This window comes from Oncorhynchus nerka, linkage group LG16, assembly GCF_034236695.1.
Source record: "Oncorhynchus nerka isolate Pitt River linkage group LG16, Oner_Uvic_2.0, whole genome shotgun sequence".
NCBI classification, from domain to species: Eukaryota; Metazoa; Chordata; class Actinopteri; order Salmoniformes; family Salmonidae; genus Oncorhynchus; species Oncorhynchus nerka.
The window spans coordinates 25,990,582-26,018,076 of record NC_088411.1 but is presented as its reverse complement, the minus strand read 5'-3'; the positions used below and the strand labels follow the sequence as shown (position 1 = coordinate 26,018,076).

Below are 27,495 nucleotides of genomic sequence, written 5' to 3'. Positions count from 1 at the left end.
GAGAGGATGAGAGAGAGCTGTCCGCACCATGTGAGATCTGACATTTGGATGAAATGATGCGGCGAGTAAATTGCGAATTATAGTTTGATAGAGCCAGTAGGGCTATAGTTTCAACATGGTAACAACGTAGTATATGGGCTACATATGAATTTGACCACCGTGATACGAATCTATTGCAGTTGAGGAGGATGGGCTCGCAACTGGTACAGACTCTGCGTCAGGGGGTTTGGGCATCATTGACAGGAGGTTGGTACCATGACCCGGACCAGAACACATTCAATAACTCCTGTCACCTCTATTTGTGGATGTTCCTTCTTATGTTGCCACTATCACTACATTTGGTGAGTATAAATGCAATCGAAGGCCCAGATCTTGTGTTGGCTTATAAGGTTTAGTGCGCCGCATCACTAAGCGCCCTTTTCATTGAAAAACACGGTTCTCTTGGAGCAACATTCCGTTCTAATCTTTTATTTACAGTGATATGTTTTATCCTCAGCACTGAAACATTTCCGCTTATTTATTAATTGTATTGGCAGAAAATGGAATGGTCGCATTTTTCTCTGCATGCCGTTGGCTAGTATGTAGCACAGTGATGGAACGCATGGCTGCCACAGTGATGAAAAAGCAGAAAAGTCCAGGCATTGTAACACTGACTGTAGGTAGCCTACACAGCGTTCACAAAGACAAACCGCGGCACACCTCACCTTCTCTCCCTTTTGGATGTGATAGTATAGCCTACAGCACGCACTCACCTGCATTTGATCCATTTATTTTAGTGGCTAGTAGTCCTACGTCATTAATGATGCTGTTTGGGGTTGGTTTAATTTGGTCAAGATAGCCTATAAAAAAATAAATTCCGGCACCAAATGTTGTGGTTGTGGTCTCTTTAATGTGTCACTTTATTTCCATCGTAATGGAATTGAATGTATTTTCATTTCAAGAATTCTATGCTATTTCTTGTACAGAATAGGCCTACTATGTTTCAGAATATGACCTATTGTCTGGTTAAATAAAGGGAGTTTCATTTAATATTAATTTAAGAAAAAACCCACAACGCTTGTTTCAGAGTTAATAACTTGATAAAAAAAAGGTCAAACGACATACAGTATGAGCTACTCTGAAGACCAAAAACCTTCTGATTATTTGTGCAGATGTTAAAGTGATGAAGGACTGTCATTCTTATGTAATGGTGTAATATTGTCCCACCACTAACCCATTTCAAGGAGATTAGCTTTGTCCTCTATTCCAAGTTCTTATTTTATTCCCTATACCACAGAATGTGATATTGTGTCACTTCATAAGGGCCTGAATTTCCATACGCTTGATTTCTCAGAAAATAGATATCGATATATGTTTTTATACAAATAATATAGAAATAGCTCTTGTCAATTAATTGTTTTTGGTTGATATATTACTTGACAATAAAATAGGCTGTAATTTTAAATAAGAATTTGTTCTTAATTGACTTGCCTAGTTAAATAAAGGTAAAATAAAATACAAATTGAATACAATGTTATTGTGTGATTACTAATTTTTTGGACTTGGTCCTCAGGGTTTGATGACAAGGAGCTAAACACAAAACATATGACATCCCTTAGGCTGACAGTTCCTCTGAATTATAGATCAGAGCAAGTCACAAGCCCACAGTTTTACTGTTCATAATTCCATGTAGGCCTATAGCATACCTGTATTTCAACATAATGAACACCATGGCTATTGCACATATTTGTTTCTATTGACAGGTTGGTTGATTCCTCTGATGACTCACTCATCACAGTATGTAGCTGAGGGGCCACATGACTACATTATATGGTCGGAGCATTGACTTTTCATTCAGATCATCCTCAGACAATAGTTTTTCTTTCAGTGTCGCTCTTGGCTGTTTGAGCATAATATTGCAGCCCCAAATAGCTGCTTTGGCGTTGTGTTTCAGACTTAATTTGAGACTAGTTATCATATTATTGAGGAAAGGTTGGGATGCACTCTGTGATGAAGAAGATTGCCATTTTTAATGGAATATTATTTTATTGTCAGGATATGTGTTTTGAGATATTGAGGGAGTTTGTGTGTTCTATCCTCAGGCTCTTCCGCCCACCACCATGGCACTTAGTATATACTGCACCTCAGTCACCATCTTCTTCATCACGATAAAGATGGTCAACTATCGCCTTCATGTGATGTTTGATAAAGGTGACGTTGTGCCCCCAAGCAGTCTCTCTGATGTCATCCAAGGTGCAGAGAATAAAAGCAACGCGTCAGATTCATGTCTTGCAGCTAAATTAAGGTGAGCCTGTTTATAAAAACAAAATGTATAATAAATATAATCCAAAGCATACAGTCCATTCGGAAAGTATTCAGACCCCTTGACCTTTTACACATTTTGTTACATTACAGCTTTGTTCCAAATTGGATTAAATTATGTTTTTCCACATCAATCTACACACAATACGCCATAATGACGAAGTGAAAACAGGTTTTTAGAATTTTTTGCAAATATATTAAAAATTAAAAACAGAAATACCATATTTACATAAGTATTCAGACTCCTTGCTATGTGACATGAAATTGAGCTCAGGTGCATCCTGTTTCCATTGATCATCCTTGAGATGTTTCTACAACTTGATTGGATTCTACCTGTGGTAAATTCAATTGATTGGACATTATTTGGAAAGGCACACACCTGTCTACATAAGGTCCCACAGTTGACAATGAGTGTCGGAGCAAAAACCAAGCCATGAGGTCGAAGGAATTGTCTGTAGAGTTCCCGAGACAGGATTGTGTCGAGGCACAGATCTGGGGAAGGGTACCAAACATTTCTGCAGCATTGAAGGTCCACAAAAACACAGTGGCCTCCGTCATTCTTAAATGGAAGAAGTTTGGAACCACCAAGACACTTCCTAGAGCTGGCCGTCCAGCCAAACTGCAATCGGGGAGAAGGTCCTTGGTCAGGGATGTGACCAAGAACCCGATGGTCACTGACTAAGCTCCAGAGTTCCTCTGTGGAGATGAGTGAACCTTCCAGAAGGACAACCCTCTCTGCAGCACTCCCCCAATCAGGCCTTTATGGTAGAGTGGCCTTACGGAAGCCACTCCTCAGTTTGGCAAAAGGCACCTAATGGACTCTCAGACCATGAGAAACAAGATTCTCTGGTCTGATGAAATCAAGATTGAACTCTTTGGCCTGAATACCAAGCGTCACGTCTGGAGGAAACCTGGCACCTTCCCAACGGTGAAGCATGGTGGTGGCAGCATCATCATGCTGTGGGGAAGGTTTTCAGCGGCAGGGACTGAGAGACTAGTCAGGATCAAGGGAAAGATGAACGGAGCAAATAGAGATCCTTGATGAAAACTTGCTCCAGAGTGCTCAGGACCTCAGACTGAGGTGAAAGTTCACCTTCCAACAGGACAACAACCCTAAGCACACAGCCAAGACAACGCAGGAGTAGTTTCGGGACAAGTCTCTGAATGTCCTTGAGTGGCCCAGCAAGAGCTTGGACTTGAACCTTATCGAACATCTCTGGAGAGACTTGAAATTAGCTGTGCAGCGATGCTCCCCATCCAACCTGACAGAGCTTGAGAGGATCTGTAGAGAAGAATGGGAGAAACTCCCCAAATACTGGTGTGCCAAGCTTGTAGTGTCATACCCAAGATGACTCGAGTCTGTAATCGCTGCCGAAGGTTCTTCAACAAAGTACTGAGTAAAGGGTCTGAATACTTAAATGTGATATTTCAGTTGTTTTTTGACATATACATTTACAAAAAAAAAGTTTTTGCTTTGTAGATTGATGGGGGAAAAAACAATTCAATACATTTTAGAATAAGGCTTTAACGTAACAAAATGTGGAAAAATTCAAGGGGTCTGAGTACTTTCCAAATGCACAATAGAATGTCTCTTATGGGTAGTGCTTTTGTCTTGAAAAACATGATGTCATCCTTTGATAAATGAACTACCACAGATGGCCACATACTCTACATCTTTCCAAATAGGAAAAGCAGCACGGTTCCTGACAGTGTTGCCATGACAATGTTGACGAGAAACAGGCCGAGTCCAGTCATCCAGGTTACAGTGAAACAGACAGAAACGGACCCTGGGTTGATTGGTGTGGTTAGTGTACCATTATAACTACCCTCGAGCTCCATTCTACTACTATATTATATTATGGAATAGACATTTTTGAATTAAAGCTAAGATGTGAATGAGCACTGTCCCCCCCCCCCCCCCCCCGTTTCTCTATTCATCATCATCCATATTTCTTGCCCTTACAGGAGTGCCCAAAATCATCAGAAGACTTAAAGAATACTGAAGGTACTGTACTCTCCTATAATTTTAACACTGTTCTGATTCCCCACTATAGTGGGAAATGGGTTTTCTATTTACAAATCTCACTGTGAGAATAACATGCTCTTCCTAGAATGCATTGTGTGGATGTAGTGATAAAATGATAATACTACTCATTATGCTAGCCCAGCACATTATTGCTTCAAATATGCTCAGATAAGCATGTTGTCAGCTTCCAATAAATATTCTCACATAATGTTGGTTTTGCAAAGTGTTGCTGAGAAGTTCTATATTCTTTACTGTTAGTTAAGATCAGTCTTTACAATTTCTGCTATGTTTTTTCTTCTTCTTTCATTTATGAGCCATTCTAAATTCCGGTCAATATGCTCTTTGTAACATTAATGTATCTGTTGCAGCCCAGAGTGACAGTATCCCCAAGGAGAAACAACCCAGAGTGAGCCTACAGCCTGAGCAAGAGCTCTCCCCAGAGGACCTGTCTAGCCCCAACCCTGACCAGGCTGCCCCTCTCCTGCTAGGGGAGCAGAAGCATGTGGCTGATAGGGAGATTGCTGATGAGGGACTGCCCTCTTCCAAGGGGAGTGATGAAGAAAGCACAGACGAGACAAAGCAGGAGAAACAGCTCCAACAGGACCCCAACAACAACTCTCTAGAGGTCATTCAGGAGCGTGATGACCCCCTCCCACCTCCTCCTCAGAATGACCAGCCAGAGGAGACATACTGCTCAGATGAGATCGCTGTTGTCTTTGTGGACAACTCTGGCCCATCAGCCCGCCTGGATGAGAACGACATGGTCAAGATCATCATCACCATGAGCTGTGATGCCCAGACGGCTGCGGAGCTGGAGGAGTCGGTCAAACAGAGCATCCTGGAGTCTGCCCAGGCACAGATGGGCATCGACCCCCATGGAGGGGCTGCTGGCGACTGCCTCATCAAAATCCCTGTTATCACCTTTGACTCACCTGAGGATGATGAACGGAGTGGTGCAGAGAATGAAGGGGAACCCTTATCTGAGGCTGACTCTGCTGAGCTGCAGACCCCAAGCCCAGACGGCCAGATCACCAAAGAGTTGATGAGCGCTGACTCTGCCGCTCTGGACTGCCGGGACTTAGAGTACAATGAGGCAGACCTGGAACACCCCAGCCCCCAGTTGACCACAGCCGACAACAGCTCCTCTGGCATCGATGTCCACTCCCACCCTGACGAGAACGACCCTCCGGACCTCAATGTGGATGCAGATGGCTTCCTGCGAATCCCGTCTATGTTCAGGAAGTACGGCCCAGGGGGCAGGACACACGTGCGAGGCCTGAGCATGGACAGCGGGAAGGATGCAGTCCTCATTGCTGACAGATCACAGAATAAACAGACCACCATGACCTCATCCAAGTCAGACCTGGAGGCCAAGGAGGGCCAGATCCCCAACGAGTCCAACTTTGTGGAGTTTGTGTCGCTGCTGGAGTCCATTAACAGCACCAGGGGAGCCAGTGGCATTGAAAACCCACCAGAGGAGGTGACAAATGAGGAGGACAGAGCCATGGAGGAAGGTGAGTCCAGGCATATGTAGGTTGTCAGATAATAATGATATACATGTAGACAGTTAAGACTTTAGGGGAGAAGTTATTGTCTCTGTTGTGCAAATAGCTGTGTTTTACTCATTCTTTATTGGTAAAATTGAAAACGAGTGTTGCTTTTGCAGAGGATGTCACTGCAAAAATTGAGGATAACACAGAGACAGAGAGCCAGCAGGAGCGGCCAAACCCTCCCAATACTCTGGCCACAACAGACACCCTCCACACCATCCCCGAAACACGGATCCCCATTGTGTCTCCAGACAGGTAAACCTTTTCAAATGTCTCTTGGATATAAAAGGTCATCATCACAATTTACTTTATTTTGTTATTTGATCTGATCTTTATTGTAAATGAATGCATTTTTTTTATATAATCGTTGTATAGTTTGTCCTCTACTCTCAGTCCCCAGACAGACCGGGACAAAGACCCAGACTACGACTCCCTGCCCTCCCAAACATCTCAGTCAGAGAGCTCGATGCTCCAGGTCATATGCAGACCAGAGGCCACCAACAAGGAGGACGCCTATACTTTTCATACAGTCCACAGTAAGTGCAAAATATTATTGTGTGGCATCAATTCACTGAAGTCTACAAACTGGTTACAAACCCTGGATAATGTCGTAGTGAACTGACCCTTCGATAATCTCCGCCCTAGAATTTTGGCCAACCAATCGCAGCACTTCAATGGATATCAACTGTCGATACATCGGACAAGCATCTGTTTAAATCGCTTGAAAACTGAGCGTTTTCTCCAAGAAATAAATGTTTAAATGGCTAAATAATTGAATAGTATCTTGCTACTGTGATTCTTGAAATGCAAAGCTTGTTGTAGTATTTTTTTAAATGTGAAATTATACTTTTGTTTAGTTCAGCTGGTTAGCTAGCTCTAAGTCACATTGAAAAGCCACCAAAAGTTGCTAACACTAGCTAGCCACTTAATATAACCTGTTTTTCTCAAAATGTATATTAGCTAGCTAACTCCCGTCTGCTGTCAACATCAGGATATGATTTGAGAGCACTAGTTAGCTCCAAAAGTGGTTATAGCTTTGACTGCTTGCTGACAGTGAATTCAGAGCCAGTCAGTTGCAAGCTACACTACAAACTTAATTTTACCAGGTTCCTGTGAAGCAATTGTAATGACAGTCCACCACAACATACCCAAGAGTTTCCTGATTAGCAAGGGGTAGTCTGTATTTAATTTAATTGTCTATTAGAAACACAGTTTTAGAATACTGTGAGCGGATTTCGGGCAGTGGTTCAATGGGAAATTGGGCTTCCCGGGAAAATGTTGGCAGAGGTTGCAACAGTAACCAAGGGTTAATTGTCTGTGCTATTATTGCCCAACTATTGTATAACATACTGTATGTATATCACTTACGTCATATCAGGTAGGTGTTTTAATTGTGAGGTTCTGTCTGCTCTCTATTCCAGGAGACAGACCTCGTAAACTGTATGCTGAGAGAGCCCTAAACCTACCCCTCGGAGCTGAACTTATCACAGGCAACATGTGGTACTATAACCTCAATAATTTAATATGTAATATTTGTATGACGTTTTTGTTGTGTTCTATTTACATTTGACAATGTTTAATTTGAGTTGTTTTTAAACGTCATGGGCTTTTACATGTGAACCTTGTTGTGTACCCAGTGATCTCCTGTCAACTTCCTCCAACTCGGAGTGCCAGGACGGGCTGGCGGGTGGACATACAGACTGCCCCTTCCAGCGCCGCATCATCCCTTCACACAGGCTTCGGCCTCGGAGAACTCACCCTGAAATCTTCCAGGTGACTACATTTACATTTACATTTAAGTCATACTACACCCCCCCCCCCCACCTCAACCTCAACCCTTCCCCCATCCCTTTTCCCCCACCACCCATTCCTCCCCTCCTTCCCTCACCCAAATCTTCCAAGTCACTACACCCCGCCCCTCCACTCTTTCATCTCCTCTCCCTTCCACTCCACCCATAAACCCCTATCCATCCCAGACAGTGGACGCAGGCAACCAAGGCCAAGCGGTGCTCCGACTCAGCACTGCAAATCAGAGTGCTGTCCATTAATCAAACTATAGTGACTCTGTGAGCAGAACAGAAACTGCCTGCCTGGCTCAGACATCACAAAGCACATCGTTCCTCTCAGCGCTAAATTCACAATGTATGGTTCATAATACTCACACACCACACACAAACACACACACACAGGAAATACACTGGGTGAAATGTACTGATGATTATTACTTACAATGTAGCTGTATGAAATAACTGATCTAAACATTATTTGTGTCATGACAGCGTGTAGTCAGTTGTTATGAGTTGGAACTAACAGTCATGACGGTTTAAGACATCTATTATGTCAGTGTTATGTAACCCTTATGACTAAGGGTTCAATTAAAGTGATATTGAGATTTATTTTACACTACAACCTGAATTCCACCTCTGACAGGAGGAGGACTCTATTGATGAATCATCAGAGACCTCCACACAGGAAAAGCCTTCTCGTAAGCTGTACTACAAGCTCAAGCTTTTTCCTGGGAAGTGGGTAAACATCTTGTATGACCGGCTCGCCTTGTTGGCGCTATTGGACAGGTAAGAGAAAAAGCTCCCATTCTATCTTTCCTTTTCCATTTCTCAGCGATTGATCAACTAGTTAACAGAGACTCGACTTTGACCTTTGCTCTCTCTCCTCAGGAACCAGGATGTGGTGGAGAACATAGCAGTTGTGTTCCTGGCCTTCCTGGTGGCCTTCCTGGGATTCATCCTGCTCAACCATGGCTGCTTCAAAGACATCTGGGTTTTCCAGTTCTGCGTGGTCATAGCTAGCTGCCAGTACTCATTGTTAAAGGTAAGGAAGGTATCTATTTTGTAACAAAGGATAAGGCTTAATCAACCTTACAACTGTTGCTGATCTGTGTTGACATAATTCAGATCAGTGATAGGATACCAGATCTGTGATAATACTGTGCCATTTTCAATGCTCCACCACATACTCCACTGTAACAATGGAATTAAGCTTTAGCTAAGTACTTTTTATCAGACACATTGCTGATGGAAACACATTTCTCTGTCAGTCATTGACTGTATATCAGTTAATCACGTTAATAACACTTTGAACAAATTGTTTGTATTACAGAGTGTCCAACCTGATGCAGCCTCGCCGACACATGTGAGTCTGTATGGAACATATTCTAAAGGCATACTGTGAAGATACAAGTAACTGCCAAAATAATGGAAACACTTGATTAAATGAGGGATACAAAGTATATTGAAAGCAGTTGCTTCCACACAGGTGTGGTTCCTGAGTGAATTAAGCAATTAACATCCCTTCATGCTTACGGCCATGTAGAAAAATGCTGGGCAGGCCATTATTTTAGCTACTGTGGCTATGCCCCCATAGGATGACAATGCCCCCATCCACAGGACACGAGTGGCCACTGAATGGTTTGATGAGCATGAAAACGATGTAAGCCATATGCCATGGCTGGCTCAGTCACCAGATCTCAACCCAATTGAACACTTATGGGAGATTCTGGAGCGGTGCCTGAGACTGTTTTTTCCACCACCATCAACAAAACATACAATTATGGAATTTCTCGCTGAAGAATGGTGTCGCATCCGTCCAATAGAGTTCGAGACACCTGGAGAATCTATGGCAAGATTCATTGAAGCTGTTCTGTTGGCCAAACGCTCTATTGAGACACTTTATGTTGGCGTTTCCTTTATTTAGGCAATTACCTTTATATTTTCACTGGTTGTTTAGTATTTTAAATTTTTTCAAACTAGATTGTTCAAGGCTTTCTCTGCTTCATTTCACTCCCCTCTTGATGTTTTCCAGGGACACAATCAGATTGTTGCCTACAGCCGGGCTGCTTATTTCTGTATCTTCTGTGGCCTTATTTGGATTCTGGAACAGATGTTAAGAAGGAAGGACCTGCCCGTGTCCACTGTATATGGCATCACCATAGTATTAGCAGATGCTCTCAAATTCCTGAGAGACATTTTAGTGGGTAAGTCATGTACCATAAATCATTACTTTTACCTTTTTTCAGTCATCTCCATTAAACAATTTTAGATGTTTTATTTTGACATTCTAAAAAACGTATAGTTCTAAAGTCCTGTCTGTTCTATATTCAACAGGCATCACTTACTGCTTTCCTATCACATTTCTCGTTGGCCTGTTCCCACAAATCAACACCTTTATGATTTACCTGCTTGAACAAATAGACATTCATTTCTTTGGTGGAACAGGTGAGTAACACTCTCTTTTCTGTTTCGCTTGACCTTCATAATTATGAACTGAATGCATACTGTACCACCATAAACTTAGCCCTTAACCTGATTCCTGTGTTTCCACTTCCTTTGTCAGCTGCAACTGGACTCCACTCAGCAGTGTACAGCATATTCCGTAGTCTGACAGCATTATCTTTGCTGTACGGTTTCTGTTTTGGAGCTCTGAAGGTAGGAATGAATTCATTATTGAGTAAAGATGTGTGTATGATTACATGAAGGATATGTTTTGCACTGCGACGGAACAGTTTGTTGCTGCAGAGGCAGTTTAGTCGAGCATGAAATGGTACAATAATCAATATTTCTATTCTGTTCTAAAGGAGCCCTGGGATGAACAGCATACCCCAGCCTTGTTCTCTGGGTTCTGTGGCTTGCTGGTGGTTCTCTCCTATCATCTGAGTGGGCAGAGCAGTGATCCGACTGTGCTGATGTAAGCCGCCTGCTTTTCTGCTCCTATTGTTATGCCTGCTAACATGCTGACTGTATGAGAGTTGTTAGTGCTAAGATATTCTCCTTTTTTTGTGCACATACAGGTCTCTGATCAAGTCCAAACTGATGCCCACTCTTGTGGACAGTGAGGAAGAGGGTGAAGACTCAGAAGACATCAAGGATCCTCTTCCAGAGAAGCTCATGAATTCAGTGGTAAGTCAGAGACTTGCATTGTTTCCTCCACTTCCACTCAACTGCTGTCCTCTGTTTTTGTTTCAGGACAAAATTTTGACTTTAACACATTATTATATTCCGCAATTGTGATATTGTATGATTTGCTTTTGCATTTGCAGAAGGAGATTCTTCTTTCAGATCTTGTGGTCTGCTCCATTGCCTACATTTTAACTTTTGCTATTACTTCAAGCACTGTCTTCCTGTCCCTAAAGGTGGGTTACCTACATCCAAACACCATCCCTAAACGATGTGTCATAAATGTTGTTTGTGTCATAAAGCAATGTTGTCTCATCAGTAAATAATTACTGTGGTGTCATAAATAAAATGTTATCTGATCGGTTCAGTATTCAATCAACCCCCTTTTCTCTCCATCTATCCCTCTATATCCCTTTCTCTCCATCTCTCCCTCTATCCCTTTCTCTCCCTCTATCCCTTTCTCTCCCTCTATCCCTCTCTATCCCTTTCTCTCCCTCTCTATCCCTTTTTCTCCATCTCTCCCTCTATCCCCTTTTCTCCCCTTTTCTCTCTCCCTCCCGCTATATATATTTCTCTCTTTATTCCTCTCTCTCTATATATATATTTCTCTCTATTTCTCTCTCTCTCCTTTTCTCTCTCCTTTTCTCTCTCTCTCTCTCTCTCTCCTTTTCTCTTCCTTTCTCTCCTTTTCTCTTCCTTTCTCTCCACAGCCCTTTGTGACCATAGTACTGTATGCGCTGGCAGGGACAGTGGGCTTTGTCACCCACTATCTCGTACCCCAGTTACGGAAGCACCACCCTTGGCTCTGGATCTCTCACCCAGTGCTAAAGAGCAATGAGTACTCCCAGTTTGAGCCCAGAGGTCAGTCCTGCCTTTATTGTTAAAAAAAAAAAAAAAAATCGGACACAATGCAGTTTTTCCTACTATAGACCTTTTGCATCTCTGACTCTCTGGTACAAATTTGATGAAAGACTACATTTAATAGCCTATAGTTCTATACACGTGTGGGTTCAGTTAGTTGGGGAAGACCTATCTCCTGTGCTTTCATCTATACGGATTTGTCAAGTACTGCAAAAGTAAGAAACAGCTCTTGTGTGTGGTGATTAAAGTTGATTTCATTTTCCAGATGATGCTCAGTTGATGTGGTTTGAGCGTCTGTACGTGGGCCTGCTGTGTTTTGAGAAATACGTGGTTTACCCAGCCATCATTCTGAGTGCGCTCACCAATGATGGATTCTCACTCAGTCACCGCAAGAAGCTAGGCATCCAGTAAGTACCTTTCTCCTAAAGATTTTAATAACAAACACATACTCCCTCCTTTCCCTGAACCAAGACCCAGACCTGGGTCAAATGCAAAAGTATTTGAAAGTATTTGATGTGCGCTTGGTGTAATTTAGGGTTTGTACTTTTGGAACTATTCCAGTGGTTCCATTGTACCAAGCTAACTAAATCAAGCGCATGCCAAGTATTGGACTTATGTATTGCAGGTTGACGTTTATTGTCATGAGTCATGCTTGCCCTGGAAGCAGAACTGATCGGTTTCCACTAGATAGGCCAACTGCAAAGTCAAAATTGTCGATATCATAAAAATTCATGAAAACAAAAATGTGCTTTTTGGTCTTAATTTAAGGTTAGGGTTAGACATTAGGGTTAGCAGTGTGATTCAGGTTAGGGCTAAGTTTAAAATCAGATTTTATGACTTTGTGGTTGTGCTAGCTAGTGACCAATCTGCAGAGCTGCCTTCAGTACATGAGTCATCTCAATAAATGCCAACCTGTGTATGTATTTGACCCAGGTCTTCTAAGAACCATTTTCAGTCTGTATAACATTCAGTTTGGAATGTAAAGTTAATCTCTTTGCAGGTAGACATTATGAAATACTTTAAACTTGCCTCTGTCTCGCTTACGTAATGACCTTAAAATGTCAACATAAATCTTAATGTACAGGTAACTGCCAAAATAACGGAAACACTTGAGTAAATGAGCATTACAAAGTATATTAAAATTAGGTGCTTCCACACAGGTATTGTTAAAATCTGGTGATTTAGACAGCCACAGCATTTGGTTTCAATCGTTTTCATGCTCATTAAACCATTCAGTGACCACTCGTGCCCTGTGGATGCAGGCATTGTCCTCCTATGGTGGCATAACCACAGTAGCCAAAATAATACCTGTGGAAAGAAGTGGAGGACACTCAACCAACCGACGTCAGTCGAGGTGCAACCAACATTTTTTTTAATCATAGAAAAGGAAAAGGTGCAACACTCGCTCACCATTAAACATTATTTGTTTTTATTTAAGCAAGGTTAAAAGATTCATGTTTCGGCCTTCATCAGAATAATCCTGATGATTATTCAGATGAAGGCTAAAACGTTCATCTTTTAACCTTGCTTAAATAAAACATAAAAATGTAATGGTGAGCGAGTGTTGCGCCTTTTCCTTTTGATTTCTAAAATAATGGCCCGCCTAGCATTTTATACATCATGGGATATTAATTGCTTAATTAACCCAATTGAACACTTATAGGAGATTCTGGAGCGGCGCCTGAGACAGCATTTTCCAGCACCATCAACAAAAAAGCTGGTTATGGTATTTCTCATGGAAGAATGGTGGCGTATCCCTGCAATATAGTTCCAGACACTTGTAGAATCTATGCCGAAGTGCATTGAAGTTGTTCTGGTGGCCCAACACTCTATTCAGACACTTTATGATGTTGTTTCCTTTATTTTGGCAGTTATATGTAGCAGCTGGGGAAACCTTATCCAGAAACACACAGTTCTTCATAGGTTTATAAAGTCTCCACCACTCCCTTCTGTGCATCTTGGATGTGGAACAAAACCCTTAGCACCTTAATCAATCACATAAATATCACTTTCAACCCAGTCTGAATTATGTACATGTACTAACTAGTAGACAGTCAGTCACTTTGATGTCATCATCTGAACCTGGTCATCATGACAACAGTCACTTTGCATGTCAATTCCCTTGCTAGGGAAGAAAGTGTGATGTATACACAATATTCGCTAGTATTGGTGCATTTGTCTCCCCTGCTCCCCTCCCACTCAATGTCACCCTTCTGCTTTGCTCCGCTGTGTCACGCCTGTACACCTGAGTCGCTCAGGTCTCTGTGTCTCGCTCCAGCTGTGATGTCTTGTTGATGACAGTTGCTGGGATGAAGCTCCTCCGCGCCTCCTTTTGCAATCCCAGCTTCCAGTTCGTCACTCTCATCTTCACTATCGTCTTCTTCGAGTTCGACTGCAGCAGGGCCTCAGAGACCTTTCTGCTGGACTTCTTTATCATGTCCATTGTCTTCCACAAGGTCAGTCTGCGACGTGACCGGAGACTGGTACACACACTCCCAATGACAGACGTCTCACTACAATAAGATAGGAAAGGAATACAACTCACTATGACTGCGGTCCCCAAACTCCCTACAGTTGATTAACAAACATAGTTTTCTTCGGGGTCTATATGAAGCAGCAAACACCTGCCAGCTGCTCTGTATGTAGAGTGGCCTTCCTACTTTTGATTATATTGGATTTATTTTTAGGATCTGGTCTAAAAATAACTGTCTTTGCTGTCTGTCAGTGACTCACAGCAGGTCTTTGTTCCTCGACAGCTCAGTGATCTGCTTCACAAGCTCCACTTCATCATGGTCTATATCGCACCGTGGCAGATTGCATGGGGCAGCGCCTTCCACGCATTCGCTCAGCCCTTCGCCGTGCCTCGTATCCTTTGGTTTTCACATGTGTAGGAACTACACAAGCTTCCGCATATGTTTTGACGTTGCTCTGACTGAAACTGTAATGTAACTGCGAATTTGACAGAAGATATGTGAGTATGGTAAACCTGTTGTCTCCAATTGAATTGATACCTGGTGGATTTTCCGTTATTGTGGTGGTTCTCCTTCATGATGCAGCTCAGATTCAGCCATGTTGCTGCTGCAAACGTTTGTGACGACTCTGTTCTACACCCCTCTCAGCCCCTTCCTGGGCAGTGCCATCTTCGTCACCTCCTACCCACGGCCCGTCAAGTTCTGGGAGAGGAACTACAAGTAATGGCTTTTCACCGACCGCAGCATGAGATAAAGCACCATGAAATATGCATGCACCCCTTTAAGCACCACGGTGTGTCGGCCGCACCCCAGGGCATTCAGCCTTAGAGATGGGACATGGGAAAGTCCATTATGAATAAAGAAGGGGACAAGGGACGTCCGACTCAATTTGAGTCTATGATCAAACCATTGAGTTAGGTCACTGTCAATAATTTTTCATCTGGTGAAAGTTCATTGTTAGTCACTCACCTCTGTTTCATCTGTTTGTATTAATGTGCTCAGAAAATATGCAAGTGGTGAATTATATGGCCTCCTAGAGCCCCTGTTGACGTCCATATAGGGACATTTCTTTCTCAGAGATGATGTCATCCTGGATCCTTGGGATCCTTTTACCCTAAACCTTAACCACTACACTTACCCTAACGTTAACCTTAACCCTTACCTTAACCATTTAAAATGTAAACTTCAAGGGGGTAGGGACGTCCCAATGATTCTGGATAGCAAGGACCCTGAGCTAAGTGCTCTAGTCTAGGGGTATACAAGCAGAGTATAGAGACTACTAAAGAGGATGGATAAAATAAGTCTTACTCAGGACGTTTACCACTGAAAAGAATGGTCACAGTTCCGGTCTGCTTAAGGGATGTCTCTCCCATTGCGATAGCAACTGGGTCTGGTCTGCTTAGTTCATTGACTGTATATGAACCAGAAAAAAGGATCGAGTGAGATGTCTCACTTCCTTTTCCGTCTCTAACATTACTCCAGTCACTGAGTTATTGATGAGGATATATGTAATTAATTTAACACACAGAAAAGGTCCTAAAAATAAACCAGAATTAGACCATGTTTAGCTTATTTCAATGAATGTACTGTCTCCCTAATCTATGGTTTTGTACCATTTTGCAGCACCAAACGCATTGACAACTCTAATAGCAGACTGGTATCTCAGGTTGATAAAGAGACAGGTAACCTATTGAGTATATTGAATAAATATCAACATGTTTTTTTCCCCTAATTAACGTTAAAATAATAATCTGAATTAGAACTTCTCAACTCTACAAGGATCTTCTCATGGTTAATACGTTGGTTTGTTGGTCATGTCAATCAGTGTATTTTACATAAGCCTTTATTCCCCCAGGATGCGACGACAACAACCTGAACTCCATCTTCTATGAGTATCTGACGCGCTCTCTGCAGCACTCTCTGTGTGGTGACCTGATGCTGGGCCGCTGGGGGAACTACAGCTCTGGAGACTGCTTCATCCTGGCCTCTGACTACCTCAACGCCTTTGTTCACCTCATCGAGATCGGCAATGGCCTGGTCACCTTCCAGCTCCGAGGCCTGGAGTTCAGAGGTCAGATACTGACTAATATACAGCAACACAGTGAGGAGCACTATACCACACCCAGAACTATATACACATAGATACTCTGTTTCTCTGATCACACTCTACTGATATGGGAAATATCTTGACTTGTGTTGAATGTTACATGTTTGATATGGAGGTTCATTTAATTCTGAAGTTATTCAAATTTGATCTGAAATTGTTTTCTAATAATCCTAAACCTTACATCTCGACCACAGATTTAAAATCACCATGAACATGATGGTCTGTGCTCCTTCTCCTCCTCCCCAGGTACATACTGCCAGCAGAGGGAGGTAGAGGCCATCACTGAGGGGGTGGAGGAGGATGATGCCTGTTGCTGCTGTGAGCCGGGCCACCTGCCCCACGTTCTGTCCTGCAACGCGGCCTTTAACCTGCGATGGCTGGCCTGGGAGGTCACCACCACCAAGTACCTGCTGGAGGGCTACAGCATCAGCGAGAACAATGCTGCCACCATGCTGCAGGTGTACGACCTGCGCAAACTGCTCATCACCTACTATCTGAAGGTTGTAGACCTTTTTACTTCTTATGGAAATGTAACAGACAATAACGGTTTTTGAATTTGAATTTAACCTATGATCTAAGCAGTATTTTAAACAGGGTGGTTTGAGCCCTGAATGTTGATTGGCTGAAAGCCGTAGTATGTCACAACGTATACCACGGGTATGACACAAATGACTTGTTTACAGTTCTAATTAGGTTGGTAACCAGTTTATAATAGCAATAAGGCACCTCAGGGGTTTGTGGTATATCGCCAATATACCACGGCTAATGGCCTGTGTTGCGTCGTGGATATGAACAGCCCTTAGCTGTGGGTTATTGACTATATGCCACTCCCCCTCAGGCCTTATTGCTCAATTATATTCATTTTTTTTTTTTTTACTTTCAGCATCTTTGTAATTCATTACCGGTTTTATTTCATAAGCAGTTAAATACATTTCATCACATAGTAAGTCTGAGCTTGGTCTTATGCAGGCAAAAGGGAGTAGACCATAAAATCATCAATCTTCTGTTATTATTCCCTCTTGTTTCACCTCTAGAGCATAATCTACTACCTGATCCACTCCCTGAAGCTACAGACGTGGATCAAGGATTCCTCTATCACGGAGGCTCTGGTGTCCTACACCAAGTGGCACCACATAGAGAGAGACCCGGCCGTGTTCAGCGTTAAGATAGACGAGGACTACGTCCACTGCCTCCAGGGCGTCACCAGGGCCAGCTTCTGCAACGTCTATCTGGAGTGGATCCAGTACTGTGCCAACAAAATGGAGGAGGTAAGTAGAGATGTGAGATTGTAATGAACAGTACAATCATGCATGTAGTCAGGAAAAACACCAGGCCCTAGTCTAGATCATTTTTCCTGATCAGGTCATGAGGTCAAGAAAAACTTCAGGGCCTTATCATGACATGTTGTACAGTTTGGTTTCCTTGCTGCTGGTCATTTCAGTGGATGTGAACAATGAGAACCTTTGACCTTTGTGCTTTGCCAGCCTGTGGACTGTGACGAAGACTCCTCTCTGGTCACTCTGTGCTATGCCTTGTCTGTGCTGGGCAGGAGATCCTTGGGGACTGCATCTCACAACATGTCCAACAGGTAAACCTTCCATAACTGTCAAATATTCATTCCTTTCATGTTAAATATGGGATGTATTACCCTCCAGGCATGGACGGTAAAAACACATCAATCTACACTAAGCTGTAGTTCCATTGAGATTCCAAAAGGGGGCAGCTATGGCTCTCGTGTGGTCAGGTGCCACAAAGAGGGACCTCGGTAAATTACAATTGGCTCAGAACAGGGCAGCACGGCTGGCGCTTAAATGTACTCGGAGAGCTAACATTAAAGTGGAGAAGAGATTGACTTCATCGCTACTTGTTTTTGTAAGAAGTATTGACATGCTGAATGCACCGAGATGTCTGTTTAAACTACTAGCACCCAGCTCGGACACCCATGCATACCCCACAAGACATGCCACCAGAGGTCTCTTCACAGTCCCCAAGTCCAGAACAGACTATGGGAGGTGCACAGTACTACATAGAGCCATGACTACATGGAACTAGTATATTCCACATCAGGTAACTGATGCAAGTAATAGAATCAGATTTAAAAAACAGATAAAAATACACGTTATGGAACAGCGGGGACTGTGAAGAGACACACAGGCACACACACACACACACACACACACACACACACACACACACAGGTACAGACACACGCATACGCACACACATGCACCCTACACATGTACATTGTAATGTTGTTGTCTGGGGTTTTTATACATTTTGTGTTGTAGATATGTAGTGGTGTATTAATGTTATATGATGTACTGTTTTATCTTTTGTTTTATGTGTGATGTAAGTGCCTTAATGTTTGGACCCCAGGAAGATAGAAACCGATACAGTTGAAGTCAGAAGTTTACATACACCTTTGCCAAATACATATAAACTCAGTTTTTCACAATTCTTGACATTTCATCCTTGTAAAAATTCCCTGTCTTAGGTCAGTTAGGATCACCACTTTATTTTAAGAATGTGAAATGTCAGAATAATAGAAGAGAGAATGATTTATTTCAGCTTTTATTTTTTTCATCAAATTCCCAGTGGGTCAGAAGTTAACATACACTCAATTAGTATTTGGTAGCATTGCCTTTAAATTGTTTAACTTGGGTCAAAAGTTTTGGGTAGCCTTCCACAATAAGTTGGGTGAATTTTGGCCCATTCCTCCTGACAGAGCTGATGTAACCGAGTCAGGTTTGTAGGCCTTCTTGCTCGCCCACACTTTTTCAGTTCTGCCCACAAATTTTCTATAGGACTGAGGTCAGAGCTTTGTAATGGCCACTCCAATACCTTGATATAGATACTTTTGTACCTGTTTTCTCCAGCGTCTTCACAAGGTTCTTAGCTGTTGTTCTGGGATTGATTTGCACTTTTCGCACCAAAGTACGTTAATCTCTAGGAGACAGAACACATCTCCTTCCTGAGTGGTCCCATGGTGCTTGTGTACTATTGTTTGTATAGATGAACGTGGTACCTTCAGGCATTTGGAAATTGCTCCCAAGGATGAACCAGACTTGTAGAGGCCTACAATTATTTTTCTGAGGTCTTGGCTGATTTCTTTTGATTTTCCCATGATGTCAAGCAAAGAGGCACTGAGTTTGAAGGTAGGCCTTGAAATACATCCACAGGTACACCTCCAATTGACTCAAATTATGTCAATTAGCCTATCAGAAGCTTCTAAAGCCATGACATCATTTTCTGGAATTTTCCAAGCTGTTTAAAGGCAAAGTCAACTTAGCGTACGTAAACTTCTGACTCACTGGAATTGTGATACAGTGAATTATAAGTGAAATAATCTGTCTGTAAACAATTGTTGGAAAAATGACTTGTGTCATGCACAAAGTAGATGTCCTAACCGACTTGCCAAAGCTATAGTTTGTTAACATGAAAATTGTAGAGTTGTTGAAAAACGAGTTTTAATGACTCCAACCTAAGTGTATGTAAACTTCCAACCTCAACTGTACAAATACACTGTAGTATCACAGTGGTACGCAAGTCTCTTTAAACTCTAACCCTCTGTTTGTTGTAATGTGTTTGCTGTAATGTGATTAAAAAAGACAATGCTCCCTTTCTCTGTCTCTCTAACTCAGTTTGGAGTCCTTCTTGTATGGGTTCAACACTCTGTTCAAAGGAGACTTCCGTATCGCCACTAAAGATGAGTGGGTGTTCACGGATATGGATCTGCTGCAGAAAGTGGTGGCCCCAGGTGTGAGGATGAGTCTCAAGCTCCATCAGGTATTCACAATAGCCTATCTTGAAGACAATAACATTTGCTCTCTTGTTCCCTTATTGAAGTAGAATATGTAGGTGACTGTACATTTAACCTTAAACTCTTCCTGTGCATTCTCAGTGGACTGTACATGTATCTATTAACCATGGTATCTTGCTGTACAGTGCCTTCAGAAAGTATTCACACCCCTTTACTTTTTCAAAATGTTGAGTTAAACTGAATTTAAAATGGATTAAATGGCCTACACATAATACCCCATAATGTCAACATGGAATTATGTTTTTACAAACGTCTACAAATTAATTAAAAATGAAAAGCGTAAATGTCTCGAGTCAATAAGTATTCAACTCCTTTGTTATGGCAAGCCTAAATATGTTCAGGAGTAAAAATGTGCTTAGCAAGTCACATAAGTTGCATGGATTGTGTGCACTAATAGTGTTAAACATGATTTTTTTAATGACAATACAATGACATACAATGGTCTGTAAGGTCCCTCAGTTGAGCAGTGAATTTCAAACACAGATTCAAACACAAAGACCAAAGAGATTTTCCAATGCCTCGCAAAGAAGGGTACCTATTTGTAGATTATTAAAAAATATATATTTATATATCCCTTTGAGTATGGTGAAGTTATTAATTACACTTTGGATGGTGAATCAATACACCCAGTCACTACAAAGATACAGGCGTCCTCCCTAACTCAGTTGCCAGAGAGGAAGGAAACCGCTCAGGGATTTCATGATGAGTGAATTGAAAATTGTTACAGAGTTTAATGGCTGCGATAGGAGAACACTGAGGATTGATCAACAACATTGTAGTTACTCCACAATACTAACCCAAATGTAAAGAAGGAAGCCTGTACAGAATAAAAATATTCCAAAACATGCATCCTGTTTGTCCTAAATACAAACTGTTATGTTTTTGGCAAATCTAGTACAACATACAGTATTACTGAGTACCTTTTTTTCAAGCATAGTGTGGCTGCATCATGTTATGGGTATTCTGGTAATCGTTAAGGACTGGGGAGTTTTTCAGGATAAAAAAGACGGAATGGCGCTAAGCACCAAATCTACACTGGAGTTTCTTACCAAGAAGACAGTAAATGTTACTGAGTGGCCGAGTTAGTTTTGACTTAAATCTACTTGAAAATCTAAGACCTGAACATGGTTGTCTAGCAATGATCAACAACCAATATGACAAAGATTGAAGAATTTTGAAAATAATAATGGGCAAATGTTACACAATCCATGTGTGGAAAGCTCTTAGAGACTTACTCGCAGCTGTAATCACTGCCAAAGGTGATTCTAACGTCTATTAAAATATATATATATTTAACCAGGCAAGTCAGTAAAGAACAAATTCTTATTTACAATGACTGCCTACCCCGGACGACGCTGGGCCAATTGTGCGCTGCCCTATGGGACTCCCAATCACGGCCAGATGTGATGCAGCCTGGATTCGAAACCAGGTACTGCATGCCACGGCGGCAGGGTAGCCTAGTGGAAGCGTTGGAAGGTTGCAAGTTCAAACCCCCGAGCTGACAAGGTACAAATTTGTCGTTCTGCCCCTGAACAGGCAGTTAACCCACTGTTCCTAGGCCGTCATTGAAAATAAGAATTTGTTCTTAACTGACTTGCCTAGTTAAATAAAGGTAAATAAATGGATGCCTCTTGCATTGAGATGCAGTGTCTTAGACCACTGCGCCACTCTATTGACTCAGGGGGTTGAATACTTATATATCTAATTCATTTTTCATATATATATTTTTTTATACAAATGTTTGAATTTTCTTCCACTTTAACATTATAGAATATTTTGTGTAGATTCTTGACAAAAACATTAAATTAAATCCGTTTCTATCCCACTTTGTAACACAACAAAATGTGGAAAAAGTCTAGGGTTGTGAATACTTTCTGAAGGCACTTTACAGTAGAGCTGCAAAGATTGATTTAGTTAGGCCAGGATGCAATCAAAGGCGCATTGTCGATAAGTGCACTGACTGCACTTTGCTTTTAAAGGTTATTTACCCTTGAGTTGACATCTGCAGCGTTTATTGTGAATGTGATTCCCGCAAATGTCAAGAGAAATTGCCTTTAAAAGGAGCAATTCACGGGTAAAAGCGGCGGATGTCGGCTCCAGTGCAAATTGCGCTATAAAAGTTTTCGACAATGCTCTGTTAATTGAATCCTGTCCTTTAAGTGGTTCAATAAATCCCTGAAATAAAGCTTTTACTTATGGCGGTTCTACTTACTGCTCTGTTCCTTGGTTGTTCTCAGGACCACTTCACATGTCTGGAGGAGACCGAGGAGCCAGCCATCTTGTACGAGGCCATTAGTAACTACAAGACCAGTCTGGTGATCTGCCATGAAAGCGACCCAGCCTGGAGGAAGGCGGTTCTGTCCAGCCGGGACACTCTTCTCACACTGAGACACATGGTGGACGACGGCACGGACGAGTACAAGATCATCATGCTCTACAAACGCCACCTCAGCTTCAAGGTCATTAAGGTGGGTGTGGGATGAATGGTGTAGGGTGTAGATGCCCCTAGACACTGATCTTGGGTCAGTTTTGCATTTTCCCCACCAATGGTTAAAAAACTTCACCCCAGTTTGGAATGAACAGTTGTGCTGAACACATGATGAATTCCAAGCCCCTATTATGTAGCCACTTCTGTAGATCAGTGAGGAGTGTATAAAGTAAGCAATATGGCAGTTTTTCTACCAACCAATAGGCAAGATGAAGCTATTACGATATTGCTTACATCTATCCAGTCCTTTCAGATCTATAGAAATGCCTATGGTATTATAGTTCAAACTGGAATTATTCAGCATTGCTGTCTATTCAAGCTGTGTGAAGCTGTCTGGAACATGAGATGAAGTTACACTGATGTGCCTTCAAAAAGTATTCACACCCCTTGACTTTTTCCACATTTTATGGTGTTACAAAGTGGGATTCAAATGTATTTAATTGTAATTTCTTGTCAACAATCTACCCAAAATACTCTAATGTCAAAGTGGAAGAAAAATGATAAAATATGTATTAAAAAATATATTTAAAAAAAAAAAAAAAATGAAGAAAAAAATACTGTATCTTGATTAGATAAGTATTCAACCCCCTGAGTCAATACATGTTAGAATCACCTTTGACAGCAAATACACCTGTGAGCCTTTCTGGGTATGGCTCTAATAGCTTTCCACACCTGGTTGATTGGTTGATAATCATTGCTAGACAACCATTTTCAGGTCTTGACATAGACTTTCAAGCAGATTAAGTCAAAACTGTAACTCAGCTTCTCAGGAACATTCACTCTTCTTGGTAAGCAACTCCAGTGTAGATTTGGCCTTGTGTTTTTGGTTATTGTCCTGCTGAAAGGTGAATTAATCTCTCAGTGTCTGGTGGAAAGCTTTTTAATCCTGAAACTCCTCAGTCCTTAATGATTTCAAGCATACACATAACATGATGCAGCTACCACTATGCTTGAAAATATGGAAAGTGGTACTCAGCAATGTGTTGTATTGGATTTGGCAAAAACATAACCCTTTGTATTCAAGACAAAAGGAAATTGCTTTAGTACCTTGTTGCAAACAGGATGCATGTTTTGGAATTTGTGTATTTTGTACAGGCTTCCTTCTTTTCACTCTATCAATTAGGTTAGTATTGTGGATTAACTACAATGTTGTTGATCCATCTTCAGTGTTCTCCTATCACAGCCATTCAACTCTGTTTTAAAGTCACCATTGGCCTCATGGTGAAACCTTTGTTGTGACTGGGTGTATTGATACACCATCCAAAGTGTAATTAATAACTTCACCATGCTCAAAGGGATATTAAATGTCTACTTTTTCTATTATTACCCATCTACTAGTAAGTGCCCTTAAAAACCTCCCTGGTCTTTGTGGTTGAATCTGTATTTGAAATGTACTGCTCGACTGAGGGACCTTACAGATAATTGTATAAGTGGGGTACAGAGATCATGTTAAACTATTATTGAACACAGAGTAAGTCCATGCAACTTATTATGTAACTTGTTAGGCAAATGCTTTCTCCTGAACATATTCAGGCTTACCATAACAAAGGGGTTGAATACTTATTAACCTAAGACATTTCAGCTTTTTGGGGGGTATTGTGTGTAGGCCAGTGACAAAAACCTAAATTTAATCCATTTTAAATTCAGTCTGAAACACAAAATATAGAAAAGGTGCTGTGAATATTTTCATAAGGCACTGTATATTAATAGAGTTTAGAGTGAGCAGTGTGGGGTAGGCGAGTTGTTGGTTTGGTTAATGAAGTAAAGAAACTTCATCCAAATGGATCTGCCATATCCAATTGATTAAAATTGTGATTTAATCAGAGTAAAGAAATGTGGAATTGGACAAGGTGTGTGATGTGTTTTCAGGTGTCAATAGTACTACCCTGATCCCTCTCTCTGCCATCGCCAGTAGATTGTAGTCATGATTTAATCATAGTATCATAGTTGATTAAAATGGTGATTTAAATCAAAGAAGTATGGATTTGGACTGTCATGTGTATTCAGATGTCAGTAATACTACCCTCTTCATCCTCTCCTCTCTTCTAGATCAATAAGGAGTGTGTAAGGGGCCTGTGGGCCGGCCAGCAGCAGGAGCTGGTGTTCTTGCGCAACCGCAACCCAGAGCGAGGCAGCATCCAGAACTCCAAGCAGGCCCTGCGAAACATGATCAACTCGTCGTGCGACCAGCCACTGGGCTACCCCATGTACGTGTCCCCCCTCACCACCTCCTACATGGGCACCCACAAGCAGCTGAGGAGCATCTGGGGCGGCCCTCTCAGCCTGGACAGCATCAGGACCTGGCTCTTCTCCAAGTGGCTGCGGTGAGTGCTGGCTGCCAAGGGGAAACAGAAGGGTACCCTTTATCAGCCAGTCTGCTAGAGCTCTGCTCCCCTATGGATGGAATCCAATCAGGGACGTTTCTGCTGTGACAGCACCACTCTTTCCAAACCCTATAGGGCTGTTTGGCTGCATCCAGAGAGATTGAAATAACTAACTGACCATTAGCATCTTCTGTTGGGCTAATGGAACTTTTATGTTTAGAGTGTTTATTGGGTGGAGGCACAGCTGCACTATGTAAGCTTTTTATAGGTCCATGCTTTCGATTGACATTATCAATCCAGATTCATTGCCCTTGAGTTAAACAACATTTTAATAGAACTGTCGGACGGCATATAAAGGTAACATAGGGCTACTGTGTGTGTGTGTTGTGTTGCAGGGTGCGGAAGGATAACCTGACCAGTTGTAACAGTGGTGTGAACATGGAGGATGTGGACTGTGCAGGGGGCTCCTCTTCTCTGAGCCACAACCCAAACTCCATCACCTCCCAGAGCCTGAGTCTTTACCAGGCCAGGCCCAACAGGACCTCTCACGCCAATAGGCAGCACGCTGCAGGTTTGGTTCACCAGCTTTTCTCTACTGGAGATGCACACGTATGCTCAACAAATGCAATATATGATACGTTTAAAGGGATGGTTCACCCAAGTTACTAATTTACATATTGGTTTCCTTACCATGAAAGCATTACACATCTAAGTAGAGTACATTGATGTGTCTTGCACAGCTATGTTCAGGGTTCTGCCATGTTAGGTTCTGACAGCCATGTTCATGGTTCTGCCATTTTAGGTTCTGACATCTATGTTCATGGTTCTACCATGTTAGGTTCTGCCATCTATATTCAGGGTTCTGCCATGTTAGGTTCTGACAGCCATGTTCAGGGTTCTGCCATGTTAGGTTCTGCCATGTTAGGTTCTGACATCTATGTTCATGGTTCTACCATGTTAGGTTCTGCCATGTTAGGTTCTGACATCTATGTTCATGGTTCTACCATGTTAGGTTCTGCCATCTATGTTCAGGGTTCTGCCATGTTAGGTTCTGACAGCCATGTTCAGGGTTCTACCATGTTAGGTTCTGACATCTATGTTCATGGTTCTGAAATGTTAGGTTCTGCCATCTATGTTCAGGGTTCTGCCATGTTAGGTTCTGACAGCCATGTTCAGGGTTCTGCCATGTTAGGTTCTGCCATGTTAGGTTCTGACATCTATGTTCATGGTTCTGAAATGTTAGGTTGTGACAGCTATGTTCATGGTTCTGCCATGTTAGGTTCTGACACTGACTGTGTCTTCTTGTCTTTATGTGCATCCATCCAGCCAGGAGAGAGTACCGGAGCCGCTCAGTGCAGCCCCAGAGCCAGCGGCCTCCAGTCACCAGCCAGTCAGGGCCCATCCTGGACAGCCAGCAGGTGTCAGCTTCTGCCAACGGCCTGGTGCAGCGCCTCTCCAATAGCCAGCTGTCCTTCAACACCTCCATCGCCTCCATCTTCTCCCAGGTGCCGCGGCTCTCCACGGCCGGGGGCCAACTGAGCTCCCAGCTCCAGGCTGCAGCCCACCACCGTTCAAGCCAGGTGTCCTCCTCCAGCTCCACCCTCAGCCTGCTGTTCGGCAAGAGGAGCTTCTCCAGTGGTCTGGTCATTTCCGGCTTGTCGGCGGCCGAGGGGGGCAACACCACGGACACGCAGTCGTCCAGCAGCGTCAACATCGCCATGGGTGGACCCTCCTGCCGGTCCACTAGCCGAGCCACACAGGTAGAAGCTACAGCCCAATAACATATTTAGTAGCATTTATTAAGCTTAATTCAAGAGACTATATTAACGTTTAACTATGTTGTGGTTACCTATGTTAGCATTTAATGTCAACAGTTGATTGAGGACACTTATCAGACGTGTCAGAACCTTTAAATAAGTCAAATTCAAATTAAACTAAATTAGCTTTTTAGTTGGTACAATGCATCAGATTTCAGATTGTATTAAATAAATGCAATTAAATAATTCTGAATGAATTAAGAATTTTCTATCTTTTCTATGTTGCTCCCAGTGGACATCAGAGCCCTACGAGAGTATAGATGCAACCTACTCCAACACTCCCAATGGCGCGAAAGACAACAAGCCTTCAAGTGACAAAGGCTGCACACAGGTCGCAGATAAGAGCCAGGAGGACACAACAACTTCTGAAACCCAAGAACTTCCAGAGCAAAAGACTATCTGAGACCACCAACACCTACCTCACTCCGCAGCATGTTCAGCCCCAGTGTTCTGAATGTAAACAACAATGCCTGTTGCTCGAGTGACAAAATAAACTTTTTTGTAAGAAAGACAACTCCTGCACCGTTCATGATCCTACACCGGGAGGGTTGTCCAAAGGGTTGTGAATTATGTGATGTGTCAATAGTGTACTAAAAACTCATAAACACTTAACAAATTAAACACATTCAAAGGTTCAGTCGTGTTCAGGGTGTCGCTGGATCACTGGATTCATTTCATACTGTGGAGTAAATGTGAACAATAATCACAGATCACTTTAAGGATATATCTGGTGCATGAGATATGGGCACTTTCCATGGACTGATGTTCATTTTTCACAATGTGCTCAGTTTACCAATAAAAAAACCTAACAAAAAGGTGC

At 42.3% G+C, this 27,495-nt stretch overlaps 1 protein-coding gene across 1 annotated transcript; it reads left to right on the top strand.

Annotated features, from left to right (window-relative positions):
* pcnx2 (pecanex 2) lies at positions 1 to 27,495 on the top strand. The gene is made up of 34 exons (XM_029685262.2): positions 1 to 341; positions 2,082 to 2,284; positions 3,988 to 4,105; positions 4,267 to 4,306; positions 4,696 to 5,841; positions 5,994 to 6,132; positions 6,271 to 6,413; positions 7,299 to 7,377; positions 7,515 to 7,650; positions 8,308 to 8,450; positions 8,553 to 8,706; positions 8,995 to 9,027; positions 9,697 to 9,868; positions 9,999 to 10,109; positions 10,228 to 10,319; positions 10,469 to 10,578; positions 10,682 to 10,790; positions 10,931 to 11,023; positions 11,498 to 11,648; positions 11,914 to 12,055; positions 13,927 to 14,104; positions 14,405 to 14,513; positions 14,710 to 14,839; positions 15,743 to 15,801; positions 15,975 to 16,190; positions 16,473 to 16,726; positions 17,261 to 17,494; positions 17,711 to 17,814; positions 19,868 to 20,012; positions 22,284 to 22,514; positions 24,584 to 24,858; positions 25,254 to 25,429; positions 26,185 to 26,618; positions 26,908 to 27,495. The coding sequence occupies exons 1-34, from the start codon at positions 189 to 191 to the stop codon at positions 27,076 to 27,078; spliced, it is 6,183 nt and encodes a 2,060-aa protein (XP_029541122.1). The 5' UTR covers positions 1 to 188; the 3' UTR covers positions 27,079 to 27,495.

What these genes read in the sequence shown, in the direction of transcription:
- pcnx2 (XM_029685262.2), top strand. Translation starts at nt 189, where the DNA reads ATGGGCTCGCAACTGGTACAGACTCTGCGTCAGGGGGTTTGGGCATCA. An exon ending in TGTCTTGCAGCTAAATTAAG is followed by an intron (nt 2,285 to 3,987) that starts GTGAGCCTGTTT and finishes CTTTCCAAATAG; the next exon opens with GAAAAGCAGCACGGTTCCTG. An exon ending in TTCTGGGAGAGGAACTACAA is followed by an intron (nt 14,840 to 15,742) that starts GTAATGGCTTTT and finishes ACCATTTTGCAG; the next exon opens with CACCAAACGCATTGACAACT.